This window comes from Borostomias antarcticus, assembly GCF_949987555.1.
Source record: "Borostomias antarcticus genome assembly, chromosome: 10".
In the NCBI taxonomy this organism is placed as follows: Eukaryota; Metazoa; Chordata; class Actinopteri; order Stomiiformes; family Stomiidae; genus Borostomias; species Borostomias antarcticus.
The window spans coordinates 14,851,191-14,876,644 of NC_140243.1; the positions used below are offsets into that span (position 1 = coordinate 14,851,191).

The window sequence follows — 25,454 nt, forward strand, 5'->3', positions numbered from 1 at the left end:
AGATAAAAGACATAAACAGTCAAATGAATTCTAAAATGGTCATACATTTCAAATGACATCTCAATGTCTTCTTTTAAAACAATCAAAAGCGAATTGATAATAATAAAACGTAATTTTCTTAAAATTACAAAGGCTACTTGTTGCTTAGTGTCACTGACCCTCGTAAAAGACAAATAAAAGAAGGAGCTTTAAAAGAAATGCAGATCAGTTGAGTTTCACATCCGGACAGACTTGATTGACGCTTCCATGGCGACCAGACGTTGCCGCATGACTTTGAAACTACAGTAGTTGAAAACCAGATTGTTTCCTTTTCTCTTCTCACTTCTTAGAGGCCCTCTCCAGAACCCAGTCAATCACCTGCATTAATACAAGGAAATTCTCATTGATTAGAGATTAGAGCAGTCAATCACCTGCAATAATACCAGAAAACATTCGTATTGATTACAGATGGACAAGTTCTCCCAGTGCTCATTCATCCATGCATTGAGTGGTGCTGTGAACTTTGTTTTCCTAGAGGAGAGTACTCTGTGAGGTGAAGTGCTGGCACCTGTTTGGCGTTGCTGCTGGCAGCTTTCTTCATCTCCTCATGGAGACCCCGGGAGGTTTTCAGATCCTGAAAGAGTAGGCAGGACGTGAGACCCGTGCAGAACTCTGCAGTACCCGTGAGTGAGAGAGATGTGCAGTGTGTGTGTGTGTGTGCGCGCGCGTGTGCGTGGACGGAATGTGCTTGTTGGCTGGGGTGGGATGTCTCTGTTTATGCAGTAGTACCACCCAGCATGGGGTACGTTCAACACACCTTCAGGTAAAACTTGGAGATTTCAAACAGCCTCTGGCTGCAGGCGTGGAAGTGCTCGTGCTCGGCGGAGATCCTGTGGTGTTTCAGTGTCCTCCCCACCACCTCTTTCAGCATCTAGGGGATTAAAAATGCAGAGATGAGACAGTCGGAACAAAGCGTCCCCACACGGTCTCAGCCGGGGACTGTTCCTGACTTCTGTTCTGAGTCAACCACAGTTTTGTTTCTGTTGTCTAATTCTGTCGGGAGGCCTGTTTGCATAGTAACACTGTGGAAAGTGTGTGTGTGTGTGTGTGCGTGTGGAGTGGGGGAGGAGAAACAGACCTCCTAGTGTCATAATGTCCTTCACATTCCTCGTAGAGAACAACTAGCTGGACGGTTCTCATGAACACGTAGGCCTGCCTGTTACCAGCACTGAGTTAACGGCAACGTCCGTCATATCAGGTGATTTCAACATGTAGTCTACCGATTAATTTAGAAGAATGTGAACGAACTTAGGTGGACTCCGTAGCGTTCACATCAGAGTGACGTTCACTCCTAGGTAGGGTTTGTGTGTGTGTGTGTGTGTGTGTGTATGTATGTGTGTGTGTGTGTGTGTGTGGGGGGGGGGTGTTACCCTGATGTGCTTCTGTGAGCGTGACTCCTTGCTGGCCTTGTCCTCTGCTCTTCCCTTGGGGGCGTGCTGGTCCTGGCGGGGCACTGGGGGGCCAACGGAGGGCTCCTGGCCGGCGCTCCGTCTCAGGGTGGAGGAGGAGGAGGAGGACTGTGACCTGATTGGCTGCTGCCTCAGCGCCCTCATGGCAGGGTGGGTACCGCTGCTGCCGCTGCCCTGAGAGCCCAGAGACTCACAGCTGTCTGACTTGGCCAGCCTGCAGGGAGGGAGCACATGCACACACACAGGTTACACAACGCACAGACGCCAACTTCTGTGTGTGAGTGTGTGTGTGTGTATGTATGTGAGAAAGAGAAGAGAGTCTATATGTGGGCTTACGTGTGTGTGTGTGTGTGTGTATGTTTTTAAGCAATAGCTTATTGTTATTTGTGATTAGATTCTGTCTACTCTTATCAGCCAAATGTTCTGCTGTGCGCGTTCCACTCCCTGGCCAGCTGTGCTGCAGCTAGATAAACATGACTTACGTCGCAGAACCAGGAACACGTTTGTTTTGTTTCTTTGTTTATTTTGGATCTCTCTTAGCCCATGACGAGCTCCTAGAGTCAACACCTGTTCAGCTGAACCCTGTTCAACACCGATGACCGCGTCTGAGATCTCAAGTCAGTGAGTTGGGCTCTTTTCTGTTTGGATTGTCTAAAATGCAAACATCCTTCCCTTCCCAGGGGAAATCACTGACCAGACATGATGGGTGAAAGCCGTGTAGAGAAGCTTGGGCTCAAAATTAACTTTTTCACTTGGTAGCACTGGTGCACAGTGCACAAAACGTTTTGCACCAGCAAAAATGTATGAGCACCCACCAAAATGTAAGGAGCATCAACAATGTAATTTTTTTACTGATTAACTGACACTGATACAAGTAACATAAAACTGTGAAAGTAGCTTTAAAAACATGAAAGTAGCTTTAAAAACGTTTTTAAAAATCTGTTTCTCTTCCATCCATCTCTTATCTCTTCAGACAGCAAGGCAACGAAAGTCTCAGTGGACGGGAGGACCCTCTTCACTGGTTCCAATCAGAACTTCAACTGTGTCTTGGTGTCTGACAAAGCAATTCTATGTGGAGAACCCCCTCTCATACTGTGCTGAGGACACAGGATTTAGCAACTGTAGTTCGATAATGTTAATAAATTGATCATGAACCTTTGTCTTCAGGTAACATTAATTAACGTGTCAGCTCTCTGTGTCACCTGACAGTGTAGTGTCGCAAAAGGGAGTGGTTGAAGGCTAATATTAACAATTTAAAATCAGCATGAAAGGTAAGAACGTCCAGCTCATGTTTGATTGTTTAGGTTTAATGGTCACTGTCAGCTCACAAGGCACATACTGAGTGTACCAACTAGCGAATGTGCTGACCAGAACAATTATTTGCACTCGCACAAATGCTCCCAATTATACTTCGAGGTCACACAGATTAAGTTTCAGGAGCATATGCAAGCAAAATGGTCGCAATTCCCAGCCCTGACAGAGGGAGCGGAATGGAATGAGAGGAAGGAGTGAGAGGAAGGAATGATGAATCATTGCTTGAGGTTTCAGACGGAGCCCTCGTCTTCTATCAGAGGAGGCGCAGGCATTTGAAACTCTGGCTCTACTGACAGAGGCTGGCTGATAAGCTGGGGGGCCAGGAGAGAAACTGGCAGCAGGTCAAACCACATGTGAGTGCAGCGGAGTGTGTGACACACCAAATATAGCTACAGTACTAGAACAAACATTTTGACAAGGCCACATCCTGCTGAGTCAGACAACCACCAGGTCATTAGATACATGGTAAAAACATGCTACTGCGCTTGACTGATGGCTCTCACATGGATATATTTTAAATAATCTTATATAGTACTGGAGATACTGTATATATTTTTTTTTTTTAAAGAAAGAAATGCAGTAGCCCACAAGTGCAAAAGGTGTTAAAGTGCAAAAGCTAGTTAAAAGCTAAAGTGAAGAGATACGTTTTTAGCTTTCTTTTACAACTATTTAGCGAGTAGGCTTCCCTGGCATCTGTATAGGTATTGTGTTCCATAGCTTTGGGCCATAACTGACAAAAGCTGCACTCCCAATCTTCTTCTGACTGTTGCTGGGAACTTCTAGTAAACCAGCAGTGAATGATCGCAGTGTTCTTGAAGGCACGTAGTTGACTGACAAAGGAGTTAGCAATGTAGCTTGGTCCTCACCCATTAAGGGCTTTGTATATAAGGAAGAGGACCTTAAAGCTCAATGCTAACTTTTTTTTATAGTTCAATATTCACCTTTACTTGCTATTAGTTAATGAATTGGCCTTAGCAAGACCCCAAAAATCGTTTTTGTGACATGAGACTGCATGAGACCCTGTGAATTTATTATTTTAGAATATAGGTGTACTGGCTAGTACACTGGCGGGAAATCTTGTGGTGGAAGAGGAAGTGACGCGTTTTGCGTGTCACAATATCAGGAAGACAACAAACACTTCGCCCCGCAAATTTATCTACATGCACATAAAAGAAAGAAGACCGGTATTTACCTGCATTGAAGCCATCCTTCAGAAAGTCAACTGAAGTAGCTACCAATCCAGTCTGCTCCATGCACATTTGTTATCATATCTTTTTCCCATCATTACAGCGAGTGAGTGGGGAATTGTGGGAAGTGTGGTTCTTAAAACGCAGTGCCGATTTTATCACGACCAGAGGGGCCGCCAAAGTGCCAAGATATCTCATGTAGCTTTAAAATCAACTTTTAAATGTTACTGGAAACCAATGCAGAGCAGGCTGGACTAATGTGCTCTCTCTCTAATGTGTGGACTAATGTGCTCTCTCCCCTGGATTTTTGTTAATAGTCGGGCTGCAGAGTTTTGAATGAGCTGAAGTCTCTAAGTGTGATACTATGTACTAGATGTATGTATTAGGTACTGTATCCGTACGCATTATACAGTATGATACCATGTACAGTACATGTCTATTACATAGTATATCTAGGCCTGGTGTACGTTACAGGCTGTCAAGTGTCGCCCTCACCTCTTGCGGGGGTGTCCCGCGGCGTCCGTATCCCAGGAACGCCGTTTGAGGCGCGACACGTCAGCGTTCTGCAGCGCCTCTCCGTCTGGCACGCTCCCCGGTTCCGACAGCACGGCGGGCGAGGGGGCGGGGCTGAGGGCAAAGGGGAGGGGGCAGGGCTCCTTGGAGCAGGTGGTCTGGGTCTCGTAGCGAATCAAACGCGACTGCAGCTTGACGAAGCCGCGGTCGCGCTCCAGGGCCCTCTGATCGTCCAGACAGAATCTGACCAAGATCAGACGAGAAATACGTGTGGAGTAACAAAAAATGTACATCACTGACAAAACACAAGTGGACTACTCAGTCTCAACTCAAAAAGACGATGACAACAAGACACGAATACACGTGAGAAACATGACACAAGTTAGATATCAGCTGGCCAGAGAAGAGGGTCTGCTGTTGCAGGTCATTCTGGGCCGGTAGGTTAAGCAGACCTCCTCTATGAGGTGGTAGGGGGAGATAGACCTGCTCTATGAGGTGGTAGGGGGAGATAGACCTGCTCTATGAGGTGGTAGGGGGTGATAGACTTACTCTATGAGATGGTAGGGGGAGATAGACCTGCTCTATGAGGTGGTAGGGGGAGATAGACCTGCTCTATGAGGTGGTAGGGGGAGATAGACCTGCTCTATGAGATGGTAGGGGGAGATAGACCTACTCTATGAGGTGGTAGGGGGTGATAGACCTGCTCTATGAGGTGGTAGGGGGAGATAGACCTGCTCTATGAGGTGGTAGGGGGAGATAGACCTGCTCTATGAGATGGTAGGGGGAGATAGACCTACTCTATGAGGTGGTAGGGGGTGATAGACCTGCTCTATGAGGTGGTAGGGGGAGATAGACCTGCTCTATGAGGTGGTAGGGGGTGATAGACCTACTCTATGAGGTGGTAGGGGGTGATAGACCTGCTCTATGAGGTGGTAGGGGGTGATAGACCTACTCTATGCCATGGTAGTGGGAGCTGGCTGCCTTGCTGAAGGGCAGCTGGGTCACCTTCCTGGGGGTCAGGTCTGGAGACAGCTGGAAGGCATTCCCCCTGGAGAAACACACGCGCACATCCGCACACACACACACACACACATGCGCGCGCACGCACACACACACACACACACACACACACACACACAATTTAACTACTAAACCAGACCCTTTGTGCATTCTTTCCACAACTCTGTCTCCCCTCTTATACTTTTAAAAGTTTGTAGAAGGTTTTTAGCACATCCGGATTTGGTGCTGAGCCAAAATGTAGAAAACAGGCGTTCAATTCTTGAAAGAGGATGTCTCAGATGCTCAGACATGCAGTCATCTGAATCCAGTGTGGTCGTTAACTTAACATTAGATCGGATTAGTGGTACAGAATATCAACTCTTCTGTTGAAAATAAAGCTTTGCGAGCGTTATCCTTGAGTTGCAAGCCCTCTTTCAAGAATTATTCCCCTCTTAAAAGTCACACTAGCTCACAGTTGACAGCTGCCGACAGATAAAGAAATTTGAATATAGATTGAAAAAGTCAGCCTTATCTGCCTTCCAATCAACACACAAAAACACACAGATATTCTGTAGCTCTCAGCTGCAATATCCTATTAAAAAATAATCCTAACGTGTCTCTGAGAAAAGTTAACGAGCCCAATGGATCCAAATGACTGCATGTCTGAGCGTCTGAGACATCCTCACTGAACGGTTCCCTGTGGAGAACGGAGACCCTGCTTTATCGTAATGTGTAATGAATGGACCATAAAGTAGGGTTAAGGTTAGGGTTAACCCTAACCCTCGACACTGGAAATCACAAGGTGCTGTAGGTAGTGTGTGTATCCCTCTATGGAAGTGTGTATATACTACATAGGAAGTGTGTGTATATACTAGGAACGGTAGTGTGTGTACTAACCCCCGGTGGATGAGGAGGGGCTGCAGCTCCCCGCTGGGCAGGCCATCAGGGGTGAAGTGGCGGAGCAGCTCCTTGGCGTCCAGCTGGGCAGAGGCCACCCTGGGGCCGTCTTTAGGACCCAGCAGACTGTCCGACGAGCCTGGGCCTGACAGCAGACCAAACCTGGCGCGCGCACACACACACACACACACGCACGCACACACGCACACACACACGCACACACACACACACACACAAACGTATTTGAGTTGTAAAAGTATTTGAGTTGTATGGTTTGATAGCCGAAATGCAATCTTAGTTTATACAGTGACACACCCTTCTCCTTCTGACGAAGAGCTGTTTGTGTAATAGCTATGTGCGGTCTCGGGCTGGGTATCGAGTCGAATTTCAAGAATCGATTAGATTCCGATTCACAAGGTTCAGAATCGATTATCACGATTCGATTCGATATCGATTCAGTTAGTGTTACTAAAAACTAACTTTTTTTTTTTGCTGTAACCTTAATTACATGACTGCCAAGTTATGCAACACATAAATACTAGGGCTGGGTATCGATACTGATTTCCAAAAATGAATGAATGAATGAATCATTGGATGAATTAATGAACTATTCATTCCTTCATGTATTCATTCATTCATTAAATAAAAGATCGATTTTGGGATTCATGAATCGATTCTGAATCATTTGATTCAGAATCGATTCAGAATCGATTTTTTAAACCCAGCCCTAGTGCGGTCATGTGACCATGAGAACCAGGAAGTGCAAGGGGGACAGGTGTGGTTTACCTCCTCTTCTGACGACATCTCTGGACGTTCTCCACGTTCTGCAGCACACTCCTTTCGGGCCAGTCAGCAGTTTTGGGCAGCTGCCTCGCCTCTGCATCGACATAGATGTCTGGTTGTAAGAGCGTGAAGCCAGGCTATAGCTAAGAACCCGTGCTTAGTGAGTTCAGGGGTGCAGGGGTATAGAGTACAGCGTGACTGATAGACCTGCTCTATGAGTTCAGGGGTGCGGGGGTATAGAGTACAGCGTGACTGATAGACCTGCTCTATGAGTTCAGGGGTGCAGGGGTATAGAGTACAGCGTGACTGATAGACCTGCTCTATGAGTTCAGGGGTGCGGGGGTATAGAGTACAGCGTGACTGATAGACCTGCTCTATGAGTTCAGGGGTGCGGGGGTATAGAGTACAGCGTGACTGATAGACCTGCTCTATGAGTTCAGGGGTGCGGGGGTATAGAGTACAGCGTGACTAATAGACCTGCTCTATGAGTTCAGGGGTGCGGGGGTATAGAGTACAGCGTGACTGATAGACCTGCTCTATGAGTTCAGGGGTGCGGGGGTATAGAGTACAGCGTGACTGACTGCAACTGAGATGGGTACCGGGCCGATGGTATAGTAGTCTCTCTCCAGACTCAAATATTACGTTGAATCGCTGCGCTCCACATTCAGGGTTCTTACACCTTTTGGGAGCGAAATTCAAGCACTTTTCAATCATTGTCCAGGTGCAGTTTCAAGTTTTCCCAGCACCTAACGCTGGAATATTCATAATAAAATATTTACTCCAAATTATCACTTCACTTCTTCATCACATTAACACAGATGTACTGTACGACGACACGCACATACGATGCTCGAGAGGACTCGTCTTCATTTTGTGTGAAAGCAATTAGGACGAAAAAAGTCTCTCTCTGACTCATTCTAAAACACAAATTCTGTCAGATGGTGATTTATTATGAAAGTAGCCTAATCACAGTTTCAAGGAGTTTCCAGTACTTTATACAAAATTCAATTACTTTTCAAACCTTGAAAACGCCACATTGAAATTCAAGCATTTTCAAGGATTTTCAGCACATGTGGGCACCCTGTATATAATAAAGTCTGTGCCACTTCGATCTGAACACCAGATCTTTGCATTAAGTGTCCCAGACCCATAGAGAGATCTGCAGCAAGCAGTAGCGTAGTTAGCATGGCTAGCATAGTGCATCAGCGAAAGAACTGTCATGGGTCTGGCGTTGAGACTAGGCGGGTGGTGTAGCTAGCTACCTGAGGTCTTGGTGGCTGTGGTGGTCTTGGTCGCTGTGTTCTCCTGGTCCTCCAGCAGACAGGGGGCAGCAATGGGCTGGTGTATCTGCAGATACTGCTCCCTGGCCAGGTTCAGAAGGGCCTTCAGGTTGTTGACGGGCACCGCCGGCGTCTCTGCGTCCACCCGGCGACCTGAGCAGACAGACGAAGAATACAACAACGCAGTTCGATCTGTCTTCTTATTCCTCCCTTTTCCCTGTGAATCTACCTGGTCGGTCGTAAAAGCACTCACTTAATGCCCAAATTTCCCCTCCTGGGAATCACTAAAGTTATATCTTATCTTCCTTATGTTGCACTCCTAAGCTGTGTTCATTCATTCACTATTCCCAATGTAGTGTAGCGAATGAGAAATTGCAGGGTGCATCCTCTGTTCACTAGAAGTTGCTGTGAATTGTGGGTATTTCATTATATTTATAGTGGACTACAGTGTTCATTTATAGTGGACTACCGTGAATGACCATCTACAGAGGTGACTCCGTCTGAGTGACTGTGTGTGTGTGGGTGTGTGTGTGTGTGTGTGCGGGTGTGTGTGAGAGACAGTCCGGTTGGGGTGTGTACTCACGCAGACATTCTTTCAGCACCAGGGTCTGCATCCTCATCACCCTCCTCTCTCTGTGCTGCAGCTGGTCTGGTTGGAGCCGTGGCAGGGTGCGGAGCCAGCCTCCGGCCTCACTTCCTGTGGGAGAGATGGAGAGGGGTTTACAGAAACGGACACTACTGTACTTCCGCCCTCTGATCCTCAAGAAACTTCAGTCGCTGAACAATCAGATTTCAGTGAGCTTTAATGTTGCCTCCACCAGCGACAACATCATAGGGCGAGAGGTTGTTTTTGGTCGCGTGTGTACCAGACCGATTTTCACGAAACTGTAGTGTAGCATGGGCTATCAGAGAACCCATTACATTTTGGAGCGGTTCCGAATCACTGGGCGCATAAACAAATGAAAACAAAACTTGTTGCCCATTTACCTTCACTTCATCTTCAGGTCTTCTACCGTACTGCCATATGGCGCAGTGGTAGAGTACAATACTGGGGTCGCCCGCTCCGGCACGGATTACAATCCTGACTGGGGTGGGTATATTTATTTATATTTTTCTTATAGAGCATTGGCTCTTTGTTAGAATGAGGAGTCAATTCATCTTTCCACCTTAGAGGCACTCAAAGCGCTTTACAATGGCCTCTCATTCACCCATTCACACACACATTCACACACCAATGGCGGTAGCTGCCATGCATGCGAACCTGCTCATTGGGAGCAATTTGGGGTTAGGTGTCTTGCTCAAGGACACTTCGACATGTGGACAGTCGGAGCTGGGATTCGAACCACTGACCCTTCGATCACTGAACGACCCACTCTACCAACTGAGCTACAGCCGCCCCAATCAATTAATCAAATTCCTAGTATGTTAAAAAACTGCAATGGCAATAAACCAAATTCTGATTCTGAGAGAGAGAGAGAGAGAGAGAGAGAGAGAGAGAGAGAGAGAGAGAGAGAGAGAGAGAGAGAGAAAGAGAGAGACAGACAGAGATATAGAGACAGACAGACAGACAGAAGGACAGACAGAGAGAGAGAGAGAGAGAGAGAGAGAGAGAGAGAGAGAGAGTGCGGTGTCCTTCCTCTCCAGGATTAGGCATGCTTATCTGTACAGGGCTTTGTGATTTATCTGAGCAACCCAGGTGAAGAGCTGAGTCATGGACATGCAGCTACAGAAAGAATATCTTTTTTTTATCCTTCAGTGCTACGAGACAGAAATCTCGACATATTCTGGACAAAAATTCAATAAGATGCCCGGGGTCCTTTTACGTGTAAGAACTTAATGGAAACACTGGTGTTGAAGGAATGGGGAGCTGAAAAGAGACATTCAGTCAAGGTCTCAAGGGTCGGGGGAGGGAGGGAGGGAGGGAGGGAGGGGGGGATTTGGGCGTTTCAGCAGTGAGAATATACAGGATGATTAGAGTAAAGAATATACATAAGGGTATAGGAAATAGACCCACACACACTCTCTCCTCCCTCTCTCCATCGTTAATTCACCTCGTCTCTCCCTTCCTCCTCTGGGGAGACGAGGAGAAGATCCACGACCAGTTAATCAGCTCCACAAAGGGAGGCGTCCGAGCCCCAGTCTTTCATGGTGCTGTAGCTCAGGCCAAAAGCGCTCACAGACAGACACAGAGGACTATAGATGACCGCTGAGGTCAATCATTCACCCGGTCAGACTGAGGCCTCCATAACTCACCACTCACACCGTCAACAACCCTGTAAACAACTGAGGAGGAGCAAGCAAGAGGCACAGGAGGAGGAGAGAGAGAGAGAGAGAGAGAGAGAGAGAGAGAGCTCTCACTCAGTAGGAATAGATCATAGAGGAAGTCAAGGACTTTGCTTTTTAACAAGCTAACAAGAAATTCTGGGAAGGAAACGACTGGCCTTGTGAGTTGGTCTCAAACCTGAGGACCTGGTCTGGTCCGTCAGTCTCCTACCTGAGGACGACAGGGAGTTCTCTTTCAGCAGCCCGTAGACTGTTGCCATGGCAGCAGCTCCGTTGATTTGATTGGCTGAGTGCATCATGCGGGCCGTGCAGCCGCCACCCTCTGACCCCTGGACCAACAGGAAGTAGCGGGCGCTCTCTCCCTTCACCTCCACATCAGGAACTACGGCAGGCCAGAGGGGACACAGTTAGAGTTACAGTCCCAAGACTGTATTATTTCCATGGTTAGTCCAACAGCAAATAGTAATAACCTGGCCTGGTCTAGATAAAACCCTTCATCCTACTCAATTGACACCTGTGTAGATCTGTAAGTATATGATAGCAGGATTCCACACAGCCCAGCAGAGGGTAAGCTGAGGTGGCTGCCATCTCACTTATTTCTATCTAGTCCTCTTAGATCTACTGAAGTGAAGTGTCTAGGAAGAGGCATCTAAGAGTTGTCATTGGGGATTGTGCAAAGGTCCAAAAAGGGAGATGATGAAGGTAAAATAGTGGGGTCTAGGTTAGCTGTTCTTGGACCAGGCAGGCTGGGCAAATAGACCACCTACCAGGCAGAGTCTTGGGCCGGCGGGCCACAAACTCCTTCCACTTCTGAGAGCTGAGCTGGCTGGCTGGAGGCTGGACCATGGTGCTGACCACACAGGACAGGGAGAACAGTGCCCCCACCTGGGTGGGGGAGAGACACACACACACACACACACACACACACACAAACAAACAATGCGCACACACACACACACACACAGAGACACACAAACAATACACACACACACACACACACACACAAACAAACAAACAAATACACACACACACATTATAGTATGGGGACAAACTACACTTGATAACCTTAACTCACACTATTACTGGTGAAGTTGTTATGGCATACAGTATAACAGCAGGGTTTTTACCTTTCCACACAGTGGCCTGAGCTGGTCCAGGAGGAGCTTAGCTTTGACTGACCTGCCAGACAGTCCCCTGGTGTGGTGGGTTAAGGACTTCCATTGTAACACACAATCAACTATAACACACACTACAAGGTACATGCACTGTGTAGCTACTGGACACATACACTTCCACAGAGACCTGCAGAGGACAGACAACACCAGACCTGTTGTTGATAATGTTCCGTTGAAGGACACAACCTGGACAATCATTACCCTGCAACAGAGTTCAACATCCCCAGCAGCTGGGTCAAGGTTGAGTGTGCTCGGTAAATAAGTGACTGGGTTTGTCAGTCTGGGTCTGTCTGTCTGTCTGTCTGCCTGTCTTCCTGTCTATCTGTCTGCCTGTCTGTCTGTCTGTCCGTCTTTCTGTCTTCATGAGTAATAGTCTACAGGATATTGAGGCCCGGGTTACACGACGTCGAGATAAGAACGATAACGAAAACGAGATGAGAACGATCTCCAGGCTACATGAGCGTTTTATCAGCGTCTCCAGAAGTTAGAGTTCACATGGACACGCTTAGGACAGCACCATTCACAACACTGGGCATGCGCGTGCCAGTTGTAAACAGACCCTTACAGTTATTTATGAAAAAAATGTGTTCCTAAATAAACTTTTTGAATGCATTTATTTAGGGCTGCCTGTTTTCAACCAAAAGGATGGTCAGCCTGTTCTCAGGCCTAGATTTCCAAATTAAGGTGATCCAATTCATTAGTGATTAACTAGTAGAGCAAATTTGTTATTCAGCTGATGCTGTTGATGCTATTATATTATTCTATTAGGATAATAGTCTTTTGATGTGGGCCTGCTAGACCAGGCACTTCCACTCAACGTGCTTCCCCTCCACCTCAAGTTGGTCTACCCTGGATCATATTCCATAACCTCTCATTTTGTCCATCCATCCAAATGATTTAAAATAAAGGCACTTTCTAATGTCTCAATAAAACCATGACAAGCTTGTGTAACCCAGGCCTGAGTGCCTTTGTATCAATTTCTACTACAACACCAGACTTGCCTACTCCTGTCAGGGGAGGGGAGAGGAGGACAGGGTGGGAGAAGGGAGGAGAGGAGAGAGAGAGAGGAGAGGAGAGGAGAGGAGAGGAGAGGAGAGGAGAGGAGAGGAGAGGAGAGGAGAGGAGAGGAGAGGAGAGGAGAGGAGAGGAGAGGAGAGGAGAGGAGAGGAGAGGAGAGGAGAGGAGAGGAGAGGAGAGGAGAGGAGAGGAGAGGAGAGGGAAGGGGAGAAAGAGGAGTGGAGAGGTGAAGAATGGAGAGGAGGAGAGGAGGATACAGGTCAAACTCTGTGCTGGAGCGCAGGAAGCTGGGCAGGTCCGACACCGTCACCAGCTGGACCAGGTCCAGAACCGGCTGGTAGAAGTGGTACGCCTGGAGGAGGGAGAGACACATGGAGAGGGGGGGGCAGACAGGCAGGCAGGCAGAGGACAAAGATCAGCAGGTAACAAAACAAACATGCCTATACGACCAAAACATACAGATGTTTACCTTTTGAAATGTACTGAGTTGAGGCGCCCTCAAAGGGGAGTAGAACACTGTTACAGTACAATTCACCTAGTTACTGTTACAGTACACTTCACCTAATTCTGGCTTCTCGTGCCGTGAACACAAGACTGACAAGCTGGTGTAGCTCACTGTTAACAGTGCCAGGTAGGCTACTCATTGACTCATTCTGTCCTTCAACGTCTTTAGGTTTCCGCATTTTTGGAAAACAGTCTGATGACAGTCTCACTCCCGATAAGTAATTGTGATTATATTAGACATAACTGTTGATCAGGTAATATCGGTTAAGTCGTCACACACAGCAGTTTTCCAGGTGTGCTCAACGATGCCTCCTGGAGGTTACTGCGTCACTCACACACAAAAAACGATAAATACCGCACCGCGGCATGCGACAAATTCACTGATAAAGATCTGTAGCTGCAATCTATACAACAGGCTGTCCCCATCTGAACTGTGACGCTCATAAAATCTGAATACTCGTGTCAACAGCTGAGGTGCGGTGACAGGCAGAGCAAGTAAAAACAGTAAGGCTGATGTTTGCATGTTTTCTACTTTTATTAGCCCTCCATTTCCCAACACTGTCAGCTTTGTTCCGCCCCTGCATCAGGTATTAGCAGGATGTGTTGACAGGGTGTGTGTGTGTGTGTGTGAGGCGGGTGAGGGTTAATAGGTAGCTGGCATGGCTTCCACCCAATCATCTCTATTTTCCCCTCTCCCTGGGGTCAGGATAAGCCCCAAACCCGACTTCCAAAACCAGGGAGTGGAAGCCGTCGCAGATCACTGCAAGGCAAGCAGATTGAAATTCATTGATGCAAAAGCTGTGTGTGTGTGTGTGTGTGTGTGTGTGGGGAGGGGGTATCTTAGGGGTATCTCTCCCTCTCTCTCTCTCTCTCTCTCTGTCCAACCGGTAAACTAAACTAGGCTTCAACACTACAAAGACAACCCCACACTTTTCATTCTTTCCTTTCTCAAATGAGCACACAGATGCAATCACATCGCCTGTCAAGCTCAATACCTACAGCCTGGATTTATATCCCTGTCACTTCTGTGATGTAATGCCAGTAAAGTTTGTGTTGCTGACCGCTCGGAGCCTTGTTCATTAGTGGGCAGGTGTGGAGATCTGGGTGGAGAGCTGCTGTTCAAATATCACAGGTTGATGAGAGGAACGCTATGCTATGCTACACACACGCACGCGTGCGCACACACTGATGATGACTAGGGCCTCTCAGTATTCACTTGCGCGCGCACGCGCACACACACACACACACACACACACACACACACACACACACACCACACACACACCACACACACACACACCACTCTTTCAGCAGCACACCACGGGGCTTCATCAGTGAGGTTCCACTCAGACCTGTTTTAAATACCCTAGAGGGGTGTTCTTCTGTAACGTTGCCCCCTCCTGAAAAGGTCCTAGTCATTATCTTTGCATTACGGCGTCTCAGGCAAAACGCACGCCGCGTCGCTACAACGAGTAGCGCTCTCCTTCAGCCCGGGCGCGCAGACACGCAGGGGGGAGCAGATGGCGGCTAGCCCATAAACACCGCAGACACGGCGGCACACAATTATTATATCTGACCACAATTACAGTGTCCAGAACAATGATCAGGATCGTAAACACAGCAGTGAGCCTAACGGAGCTAACGACACTAATCAGCGCGGGTGGTGTCAATCACAGAGAGTGTGTGTGTGTGTGTGTGTGTGTGTGTGTGTGTGCGTTGGGGGTAAACAGCACAGGGGTGTCATATAGTTTATATATCCGAGGCGTTACCTGCTGCTGTTGCAGTTGCCTGTGAGAGTGTTTGTGATTCATAATTCAGCGATTGTGGAAAACTCATAACAATATCTCACACTGTCCCTTTCCTAGCCAGCGGCCAGGGCATCGCTATCTCCCTCTCCCTCTAAGGGCTGAAGTTCAATCAAGGCCGTTTTGTGCCTAGTTATAAACTGGGTTACCTTTAACATCTTATCTAGTTGTACACAAACTTCTTATTCCGATTTCTTTTTAATATAATCTTTAATTGAAAAAAAAAGGGGAAATCACAAAATACCCAAAAGCAGCAATATAAAACCACCCACTCCCTCTCTCTAACACACACACACAAATACACACACACATGCACACAATACTGTGAGAAGGTAGGGGGATGGTATAGGAGGGTCTCACCTCTGGGTGGAGCTTGTGGTCCTGGGTTCCATGGTGGGAGGTCACCAGGCTGCTCCACGTCTGTCTGTCCCGAGACCTCAGAGAGAAGCCCTCGAACCTCAGCTCTGACGCACACTAACACACAGACAGACAGCGCAGGAAGATAGACAGATGGATAGACAGAGAGAGACAGACAGGACAGGACAGGAAGAGACAGATGGATAGACAGAGAGAGAGAGACAGACAGGACAGGAAGAGACAGATGGATAGACAGAGAGAGAGACAGACAGGACAGGAAGAGACAGATGGATAGACAGAGAGAGAGACAGACAGGACAGGAAGATAGACAGATGGATAGACAGAGAGAGAGACAGACAGGACAGGAAGATAGACAGATGGATAGACAGAGAGAGAGACAGACAGGACAGGAAGATAGACAGATGGATAGACAGAGAGAGAGACAGACAGGACAGGAAGATAGACAGATGGATAGACAGAGAGAGAGACAGACAGGACAGGACAGGAAGAGACAGATGGATAGACAGAGAGAGAGACAGACAGACAGGACAGGACAGGAAGATAGACAGATGGATAGACAGAGAGAGAGACAGGACAGGAAGATAGACAGATGGATAGACAGAGACACAGACAGGAAGATAGACAGATGGATAGACATACAACAGACAGACAGAGACAGACAACAGACAGACAGAGACAGACAACAGACAGACAGAGACAGACAAGTAGGAGGATCATGTTTAGGCCTAGTCTTTATTCAACTTTTTTTTTTCCATCACAGGTACTAGGTACCCTTTTCCCCCTGTGGCTGAGCTAGAGGAGGGAGACATGGACAGGGAGGACAGAGTGGGAGGGAGCCCAGGTGGTCATCGACCCGCCCGCCCAAACTGGGACACTACAGCAGCAAAGTCAGCTCAATAGAAACTGGCTTACAGGCACCCTTAATGAGTCCTCCAGGCAGCATAGCGTGTTCTCAGACAGGGGGGTTGAGGGGTCGGACAGCTGGTTCTCATGCCCCGCTGTGCCCAGCTGGACCTAAGTTGAGCTAGGGAAAGGGGGGGGGGGGGGGGGGGGGCTGGAGACCCTGGGAGAGTGTCTGACCACCTGAGAGAGAGTGGTCCCACACGCACGAACGTGCACACACGCACAAACACGCATGAACGCGCACACACACACGAACACGCACAAACACGCACGAACGCGCACACACGCACGAACACGCACAAACCCCTTACTACAGTAAATGGAATAGTATTACGTCACATCTCCTCTAGGTCTCACTCTAAGATTTAGCCATCTCATGCACCCCCTGGTGGAAGAGTCCAGCAACTACACCGAGAGAGGGGGGCGGAGAGGGACAGAGAGAGGGACAGAGAGAGAGAGAGAGAGAGAGAGAGAGAGAGAGAGAGAATACTGGTTGTAAGATGTTCTCCTGGTTCCCTGACGTTACCTTCTTCTCTCTGATGAGGAGGCCTCCTCTCCACAGCTCCCTGGCGTCTATGCAGGTCTCTATCCCAGCGGGGTCCACCATGCTGGCTGACAGGGAGGACGCTGCCTTCTGCCACCTGAGGCAAGGGTCCATTCATTCAGGGCGTTCATTGTTTTAGAAAGGAGATGCACTTGTGAGTTCTGGCGAGTAGTAGTACACTGATTCAGATAGACAGTGGGGATTCATTCAGATATAGACAGTAGGGACTTGGAAAGACAGTGAGGATTGAATTAGATAGACAGTGAAGATTGATTCACATAGGCCATGAGGATTCAGATAGACAGTGAAGATTGATTCACATAGGCCATGAGGATTCAGATAGACAGTGAAGATTGATTCAGATAGACAGTGAGGATTGATCAGATAGACAGTGAGGATTGATCAGATAGACAGTGAGGATTGATTCAGATAGACAGTGAGGATTGATTCAGATAGACAGTGAGGATTGATTCAGATAGACAGTGAGGATTGATCAGATAGACAGTGAGGATTGATCAGATAGACAGTGAGGATTGATTCAGATATACAGTGAGGATTGATTCAGATAGACAGTGAGGATTGATCAGATAGACAGTGAGGATTGATCAGATAGACAGTGAGGATTGTTCAGATAGACAGTGAGGATTGATCAGATAGACAGTGAGGATTGATCAGATAGGATTGATTCAGATAGACTGAGGATTCGGATAGACAGTGAGGCTAGATTCAGATAAGACAGTGAGGACAGACACAGACAGAGGAAATGTGTGTGTGTGTGAATAGATAGACACGGGTGATACTTGTCAGAAATGTGTTTGTTACACACAAATAAAGTGTGAAAATCTATAAGAAGAAAAGATCATTAGATTTGCTCCCAAACATCTAATGAGAATGTTTTAAATGTATTATAGCCAATATAGAGTGTGCAATGTTCTTTATTGATTTTACAGCTATTGTTGTTAGTCAGCACTTCTGCCAACATTTTTGGGAGTGAGTCAACTACTGCTTTTTACCCACAAACACGGGACATAGAGAACTCATGGGAAGAAGGCTATTTGGACTTAGAAGGGGGGTCCTTACCCGGCAGTGTGCTGCGTCACTACGGTCATCTTGGCAGAATGCCAAGCCTGCATGTGTTTCAGGGAGCCCATCACAGGAAGGAAGTCCCTCAGGTTCGGAGCTTCTCTGTCCGCGCCCAGCACTACCACGTCCAGCAGAGCCTTACCTGGGGAGGAGGGAGAGACACGGGAACAGTCTGATATCACTTTACCTCTTTACATCTTTAGGGAAGAGAGAACGGTTGCATTTCTGTATAGCCGTGTGTCTGGATGGGTGTCTGCGCGTATGGTCTGCATGGTTCTGTAGGGTCGTCGGTCTGTATGGGTGTGTAGTGTTTGAAATTTTATTAGGAATAACCCCTTGAGATGAACCCATCTCGTTTTCAAGTTTTTCGGATGCTTGTTTTTGTGTGTATGTGTGTGTGTGTGTGGTATCTGCATGGTCCAGGTGTGTGTATGGTGTCTGTATATGGTTGTATTTCAGTATGGTGTCTATATAGTTGCTGTGGTGTCTGTGTGGCTGTATTCCAGTGGTTGTCTGTATGTGGTCTGAGTGCAGACTGCTGTGTGTACCTGGAGGAGGAAGCTTGTCTGACAGCAGGTGGAGTCCTTCTGCTGCCTCCTCATACAGCCTGGTAGAACAAACAACACTGTCATGTTTCACTCCCATACTTCCGCATCGGAGACATATAAGGTGGAGGGCAAGACACTTCCTGGTTATCATAGCAATCTGGCTGAATGGATCTCCAGGAGAGACACCTAACACTTCTGACTGCTGTGAAGATGACAAAGAATGAATGACATGGAAATTGGCCAATAGCAGCGGCCTCTCACTCTGTCAGTGGCTGCGTGTGCGTCTGGTCATTCTGCCCCTCCTGGTCGTCTCTCAAGGCACAAAGACACTCCTCCAGGGCAGAGGGGCTCTCATCCTCGCTGTCACTCTTCTGAGATCCCGCCCCCAACTCCTCCCACTCCACGCTACAGTACTACAATCAAAAAGGTGAGTGCAAGGACACTACTAGGTCAGGTGGGCTGATTAGATTAATACACAAGACTCACAATTAGATAGAATGTTATTTTAATCATCACAATATAATCTGAAATGAATAGGGACCCATGACCCTGCAAACAAGACTAGTTGAGAGAGAGTATATATGAAAGTTTCTTTAACATTAGTTACACTGTGTGTTAGTTAGGCTATAACAGCAATGTGAACTGTGACTTGATGGGTCCACTCACCTGAGATGTTCCTTGGCATACTTGGAGTGCAAAGTACCACCTCTGAGCTGATGGAACTCCACTGAGGGAGCAAGCTGAAGAGCCGGGAGAGACAGATGTTCTGTGGATCTGCAATACTGCACATTCTGGACATGCGTTGGAATAGACTGATTGTAAGCTATGGCTGTGGTGCAAGCAAAAGATGTTATGTTACCGTTACCTGGAAATAGAGAACGCCTCCTTGTTACATGACGACTAGAGATGTTCCCAAGTTTCTCATGGATCTGCTTGGCAGCGTCCACAGCTAGAATAAAGGGCAAAGTTCCTCAGCGCTTAGTTTGATAGCTGTCATTCGAATCATCACGATGAACTATAGCTAAACTTTGCAGCTAATAATGCTATAGCTAGCACTGTGGTTAGCATGCCGCCATTAATTGGTAACTTACGTTTGAAACCTCCCGGGCATGTACTGTCTTCTTCGTTAAAAGACACAACCAGCACGTAACGGTCCATCTCGTTAAATCATTGTTTTGCTCAGTAACTCAAGCTCTCAACAATAAGAATAGAGTCGGTCTCGGCGCTTCGCTGTCAAATTTCCCCGCTCTCCCAGACGGAAGTGAACGATTACAGTTTCCGTTATGACGTTAAGGGGCTACATCAAAATACAACCGGCCTGGAAACGGCATTTTATGAGGCAGAGTGACAAATTAATGTATCTGCACATAATGTGATCATTATAACACAATGACATAAGATAATAGTACATCTATATATTATTAAAGCTCTTAAATTTGAATATGTGAGTATCTGAAGTTTCAGGGACAACAACAAGTTTTCTCTGGGAACTGAATTCCAATTAATCACGCATCAACGGCGCTGATACAGCGATGCACCCTCGCTCAAGTTTGGGGGTCAAGTTTGTTAGGATGCGTCTGTAGCTCACGTAATATGTCCAGTTTTACTAAATCTGCCCAGGTAATAGTAATATCTGACCTTATGATATATGCCTTTGAGATTATGTGTTGCTCCTTTGTTCCGATATATATCGCTTTCATCGACTGTGCTATTCGATCCAGTTACATTGTTACATTGGTTCTTTACATATGCAGAGTCAGACCATCGTGGTACAGATGGTTGCGACAGTTGACAGCTTCCAATATCTTGATTGGACTGAGTTCGTTGTGTCTTTCCTGACTGCTGTGTGTCTTACCTGTCTTGGTTTGTGTTCTCACCATCTTCATTCAGCAATGGGCCACTTTTGCACGGTCGTGGTTCTTGATCGACGCCCGGATGCAGCCTCCGGGGAAGATTGCTACAATGTGTGCAATCAGGCTACAGGGCAAACACAAGCCGATTTACCACGCACTGAGTGAGTATTACATTTGACACCGGTATGATGATTATTTTCTCATACAAAGCATTTTGAATATGATGTACAATGTATGAAACATGAGCATCATCAGATCCAGGTAACGTTGGACCTGACTCAGGCCTAGGGTCCAGGCTACTGTGCTATGCAGGAATGACCACAGGGTGGGGATAAAGGTTCACAAAAAGGAGCAGTGTAAAAATAAGAGGTATGACAAAAGGACACACTTTGATAAAGTCACTTGGATACCATTTCTTTCTTTCATTATATAGCCTACTTGCATTAGTAAAGTACATATTATGCCTGCTTTCAACACATCTTCAGAAAATGTACCTTTTCTCATTTGAATATACCATCTTAAAAATGTTCAGCTACTTAAGAATCAAAAGATTCAAGATGTTTTCATGTGTCACATGTAGTGTACAGTGTACAGTCACAACAAAATGTTGCTGCCAGCTCCAAGATTATGGTCATTACAGATTTACTCCAAGATTATGGTCATTACAGATTAACTCCAAGTTTATGCTCATTACAGATTAACTCCAAGATTATGTTCATTACAGATAAACTCCAATATTATGCTCATTACAGATAAACTCCAATACTCAATTTACAAATTACACAAGAAATTACACAAGAAGTACCATTTCTGTACAGTGTTAAGATACGATACCGTAGATACCAGTCTGGATGGATTATTTACATGCTATATAATCGTGTGTGTGTGTGTGTGTGTGTGTGTGTGTGTGTGTGTGTGTGTCTTCCTCAGGTGACTGTGGGGACCATGTAGTGGTGATGAATACCAGACAGATAGCCTTCTCTGGGAACAAGTGGGAACAAAAAGTCTACTCCTCCCATACTGGGTAATGGCTCATGTGGCCTTTCTTCTCTAAAGGATACTGGGCCTTATTCACCAACGAAGTAAAGAAGTTCTTAAGAAGCATTTCTTCTTATACTGTACTTACTCCGTTTCTAAGAAAATTCTGGCATTCACCAATGGTTTCTCATCTGGGATTTGTTCTCAGCTAAGAACCGAATATACGAACACTGAATAGCAGTCGCAAGTAGACCATTTGAGTGCGGTTATGCAAAATTGGTGATTGCGGTTACCTCAATTCTACAGTTGGATGATATATGATTGAAATGCAATTATTTTGCATTATTCCCAATAACGTGTCCTAATCATAACCATAATTTCCATTGTAAACGTGTGCGTCAGAATATCTGATATGTCATAGTTTAAATCATTTCGCTCCGAATTGCTTGTTATTCGTGTTGATCTTGAAGATGTAGATACAATATTTAGACTGTGTGTTAATAATTTGTGATTTTAGTGTAAATTAATGAGTGTTGTGTTTTGTTTTAATTCTTTGACCGTTCTGCAAAAGCACCGTGATATTTCGCTGAATAGGCCTACATATAATACCAACAAATCCATGACCATTTAATCTATTGGTGATTGCGGTCACCTCAGTTCTACAGTTGGATGTGTGCTAATGCGCTAGACGGAGAGTCTGCTGCGGAGAGGGGGTGGTAGTCCGTGTCCCTGGTGACTGTATCCATATCGCCAGCGGCACGCACACCCAACAGTTCTGTTGTCCCTATTATGGCACCAACGCGCTGGTCGAACTCAGACAACGGTGGGCACGCCGGCCCCCCTCCAGTAGGCTAGCCTGCATATCTCTCCTCAAGATTAAACATTCACGATTCCTTTATTTGTCACATGCAGCCTAATGTCCAGTCACAGTGAAATGTTGCTGCCGGCTCCAAGGTTATGGTCATTACAGATGAAACTCTAATACTCAATTTACAAATTACACAATAAGGAGCATTTCTATACAGTATGTAGGTTAGATCAGATAAGTAGGGTAGCCTACCTCTTTTGTCAACTGCTAGCGTTGACAGCTGTGTAAGCTATATAGCCTACATTTTTGTAGACTGTAGGCTTGTATATTGTATTCTATCTGACATTTTGCACTGTTCTGCCTCGCTATGTTTATGCACCAAGGCAAATTCCTCGTAGTAGGAAGGCTACTTGGCTGAATTAAAATCTGATTTTGATTGCCCACGCTGGATTCGAAATGCAGTCTTCTGACTTGCTAACGCACCTGACACAACCCCACCTAAACCATTATGCTATTGAAAAGCTGGCGAGTCGTGTGCGCGAATGACTGGTATTCATTCAGAGAAGTGACATCTGCGCACGACCCTGTAGTTGCATATCCTTATATGGGGCTGGCGGGGAGTTTACCTATGCTAATTCATGTGAGCGGCCACGAGCATTGAACTTGAGAAACCATGAGATTCGCCATTAAGAGAAGGCAGGTGCGAACTCTTCCAGCGGTTTACGAACATGTCGTGAATCAGACGGGCGCTTTCCTTAGAAACGTTCTTAGGAAGAAATTTAAGAACAGAACTTAAGAAGATATTGGTGAATGAGGCCCACTGTTCTGAGTTTATATTGTACTAAAGATCAGTTTGCCTTACAGAAGACTATCCTATTTGATCCAATCTTCTCCGTCTCTTCTCTTCTTCCTTCTCTTTTGCCCCGAAGGTATCCGGGTGGATTTAAACAACTCACAGCCGCCCAGCTTCATATGAAAGACCCCAAAGCGGTGCGTACGTCCAGTCTTACTGCACCAGCCGGAGATCAGTCAAACTATGCAGCGTCTTCTACGTCCAATAGTGTATAGCCAAGACCAGAGCCCCAAGTTGGCTTACTGCCTCTCCCCATTTCCCAACCCGGCCATCCCTTCCCCCATCTTTTACCTCCATCATCATCCCTCTCCAATCCCCCATTCCTCATCGGCCCTCACCCTTCACAGTTCTCCTCAGCCCTCTGGCACATTAGACTCGATTAATGAGATGAATGCCTGTTCCTGGGTGAGTTATTCCAGCAGGGTAGGAATCTATCAGGGGGAATAGTAGGGAAAGATCACTGCGCGTGCACGCACTCACACACGCACACACCCATAGTCCTGCATACACACACACACTTTTTCTCTCTCACTCACTCACTCACACACACAAACACACACAAACATTCACACACACACACGCACGTACACACAGACACGCACGTATACACAGACACACTAGTATACTCTTGGTGATCATGTCCCCAGACAGCAGTTATCCATCACCCAGGCAGCAGGTCAGGATTTATAGGCAGAGCCTTGATTAAGTCATCAGGGGTGTTATTATTGCCTGGAGGATTAAAGTGGAGAAAGCCACACAGAAAGACCTCCAGAACTAATAGATTTCACTCTTTGACAACTTTCTCATGTGGCGTTCTTGCATTTTAATAATGGTCATGGAAGTAATGACATCTATTTTTGGTTGTTTTGCAGATGGGCAGAGAAAGTCTTTGTTCAGTGTATATTTTTCAGTGAGTGCATATGTCTTCCTCTCCGTCTCTAGATAATAAAACTTGCGGTCTACGGAATGCTGCCCAAAAACCTGACCAGGCGGACCATGATGCAGAGACTGCACCTCTTCCCAGAAGACGTAAGCCTTCGCCTTAACTCTCGGGTAGCCAACATAGATGATTGGGATGTAGCATCAGGTTGCCCTCCTGCTCCTCCTCTAACACCTCCCCTCCTCCTCCTCCTAACACCTCCCCTCCTGCTCCTCCTAACACCTCCCCTCCTCCTCCTCCTAACACCTCCCCTCCTCCTCCTCCTAACACCTCCCCTCCTGCTCCTCCTAACACCTCCCCTCCTCCTCCTCCTAACACCTCCCCTCCTCCTCCTCCTAACACCTCCCCTCCTCCTCCTCCTAACACCTCCCCTCCTGCTCCTCCTCTAACACCTCCCCTCCTCCTCCTCCTAACACCTCCCCTCCTGCTCCTCCTAACACCTCCCCTCCTCCTCCTCCTAACACCTCCCCTCCTCCTCCTCCTAACACCTCCCCTCCTGCTCCTCCTCCTAACACCTCCCCTCCTGCTCCTCCAAACACCTCCCCTCCTCCTGCTCTAACCCCTCCTTCTCTAACCTCTCCTCCTGCTCTAACCCCTCCCCTCCTACTCTAACCCCTCCCCTCCTACTCTAACCCCTCCTCCTACTGTAACCCCTCCTCCTGCTCTAACCCCTCCCCTCCTACTATAACCCCTCCCCCTACTCTAACCCCTCCCCTCCTACTCTAACCCCTCCTCCTACTGTAACCCCTCCCCCTACTCTAACCCCTCCTCCTGCTCTAACCCCTCCCCTCCTACTATAACCCCTCCCCCTACTCTAACCCCTCCTCTTACTGTAACCCCTCCTCCTGCTCTAACCCCTCCCCTCCTACTATAACCCCTCCCCCTACTCTAACCCCTCCTCTTACTGTAACCCCTCCTCCTGCTCTAACCCCTCCCCTGCCTCTGCTCCAACTCATCCCCTTCTCCTCAGTACATTACATTAGTTATTTAGGAGACACTTTTATCCAAATTACATCGACAATAAGTGCATTCAGCGTAGGTAGTCAGTGTACTACTCACCAGAATTCATTAGTGCTTCTCTTTCTAAATAAGCATCTAGGAGCATAACCTAGTGCTACAGTAACAATGCAAGAACAGCAAGGTACATACAATAAGAGCTCGGAGGAGGGGCCAGGGTAGTACTTCCTGAAGAGGTTTTCAGCCTCCTCTAACTCTGCCTCTGTCCCGGTAGGATCTTCCAGAGGATATCCTGGCCTGCCTGACAGAGGAGCTGCCCCAGCCCAGAGACGTCCCCCGCAGACTCGACGAGTACAGCCAGGAGGAGATAGACTCCTTCCCCAGGCTCTGGACACCGTACGTGC

At 47.1% G+C, this 25,454-nt stretch overlaps 2 protein-coding genes across 4 annotated transcripts in view; one reads left to right on the forward strand and one right to left on the reverse strand.

Moving 5' to 3' along the window:
* mtbp (MDM2 binding protein) lies at nucleotides 1–19,346 on the reverse strand (the record flags this gene model as incomplete). The annotated part of the gene is made up of 20 exons (XM_084444520.1): nucleotides 1–357; nucleotides 548–613; nucleotides 797–910; nucleotides 1,410–1,662; nucleotides 4,445–4,705; nucleotides 5,415–5,510; nucleotides 6,359–6,520; nucleotides 7,145–7,253; nucleotides 8,404–8,574; nucleotides 9,005–9,118; nucleotides 10,916–11,086; nucleotides 11,472–11,589; nucleotides 11,832–11,898; nucleotides 13,154–13,248; nucleotides 15,566–15,679; nucleotides 17,013–17,127; nucleotides 18,111–18,255; nucleotides 18,662–18,720; nucleotides 18,923–19,074; nucleotides 19,311–19,346. The coding sequence occupies 20 exons, from the start codon at nucleotides 19,344–19,346 to the stop codon at nucleotides 319–321; spliced, it is 2,457 nt and encodes an 818-aa protein (XP_084300646.1). The 3' UTR covers nucleotides 1–318.
* mrpl13 (mitochondrial ribosomal protein L13) overlaps nucleotides 18,984–25,454 on the forward strand; it is a 10,275-nt gene continuing 3,804 nt past the window's right edge. Inside the window, exons 1-7 of one of the 3 annotated variants that reach the window (XM_084444106.1) lie at nucleotides 18,984–19,088; nucleotides 19,355–19,479; nucleotides 20,552–20,675; nucleotides 21,445–21,538; nucleotides 23,230–23,290; nucleotides 24,096–24,182; nucleotides 25,325–25,446. In XM_084444106.1, coding sequence (XP_084300232.1) covers nucleotides 19,423–19,479; nucleotides 20,552–20,675; nucleotides 21,445–21,538; nucleotides 23,230–23,290; nucleotides 24,096–24,182; nucleotides 25,325–25,446 — 545 coding nt within the window. In that variant the 5' untranslated portion in view covers nucleotides 18,984–19,088; nucleotides 19,355–19,422. Of the gene's footprint in view, nucleotides 19,089–19,344; nucleotides 19,480–20,205; nucleotides 20,282–20,551; nucleotides 20,676–21,444; nucleotides 21,539–23,229; nucleotides 23,291–24,095; nucleotides 24,183–25,324; nucleotides 25,447–25,454 lie in introns of those variants that run through there. The other 2 variants (XM_084444107.1, XM_084444108.1) reach the window with 2 other exon arrangements.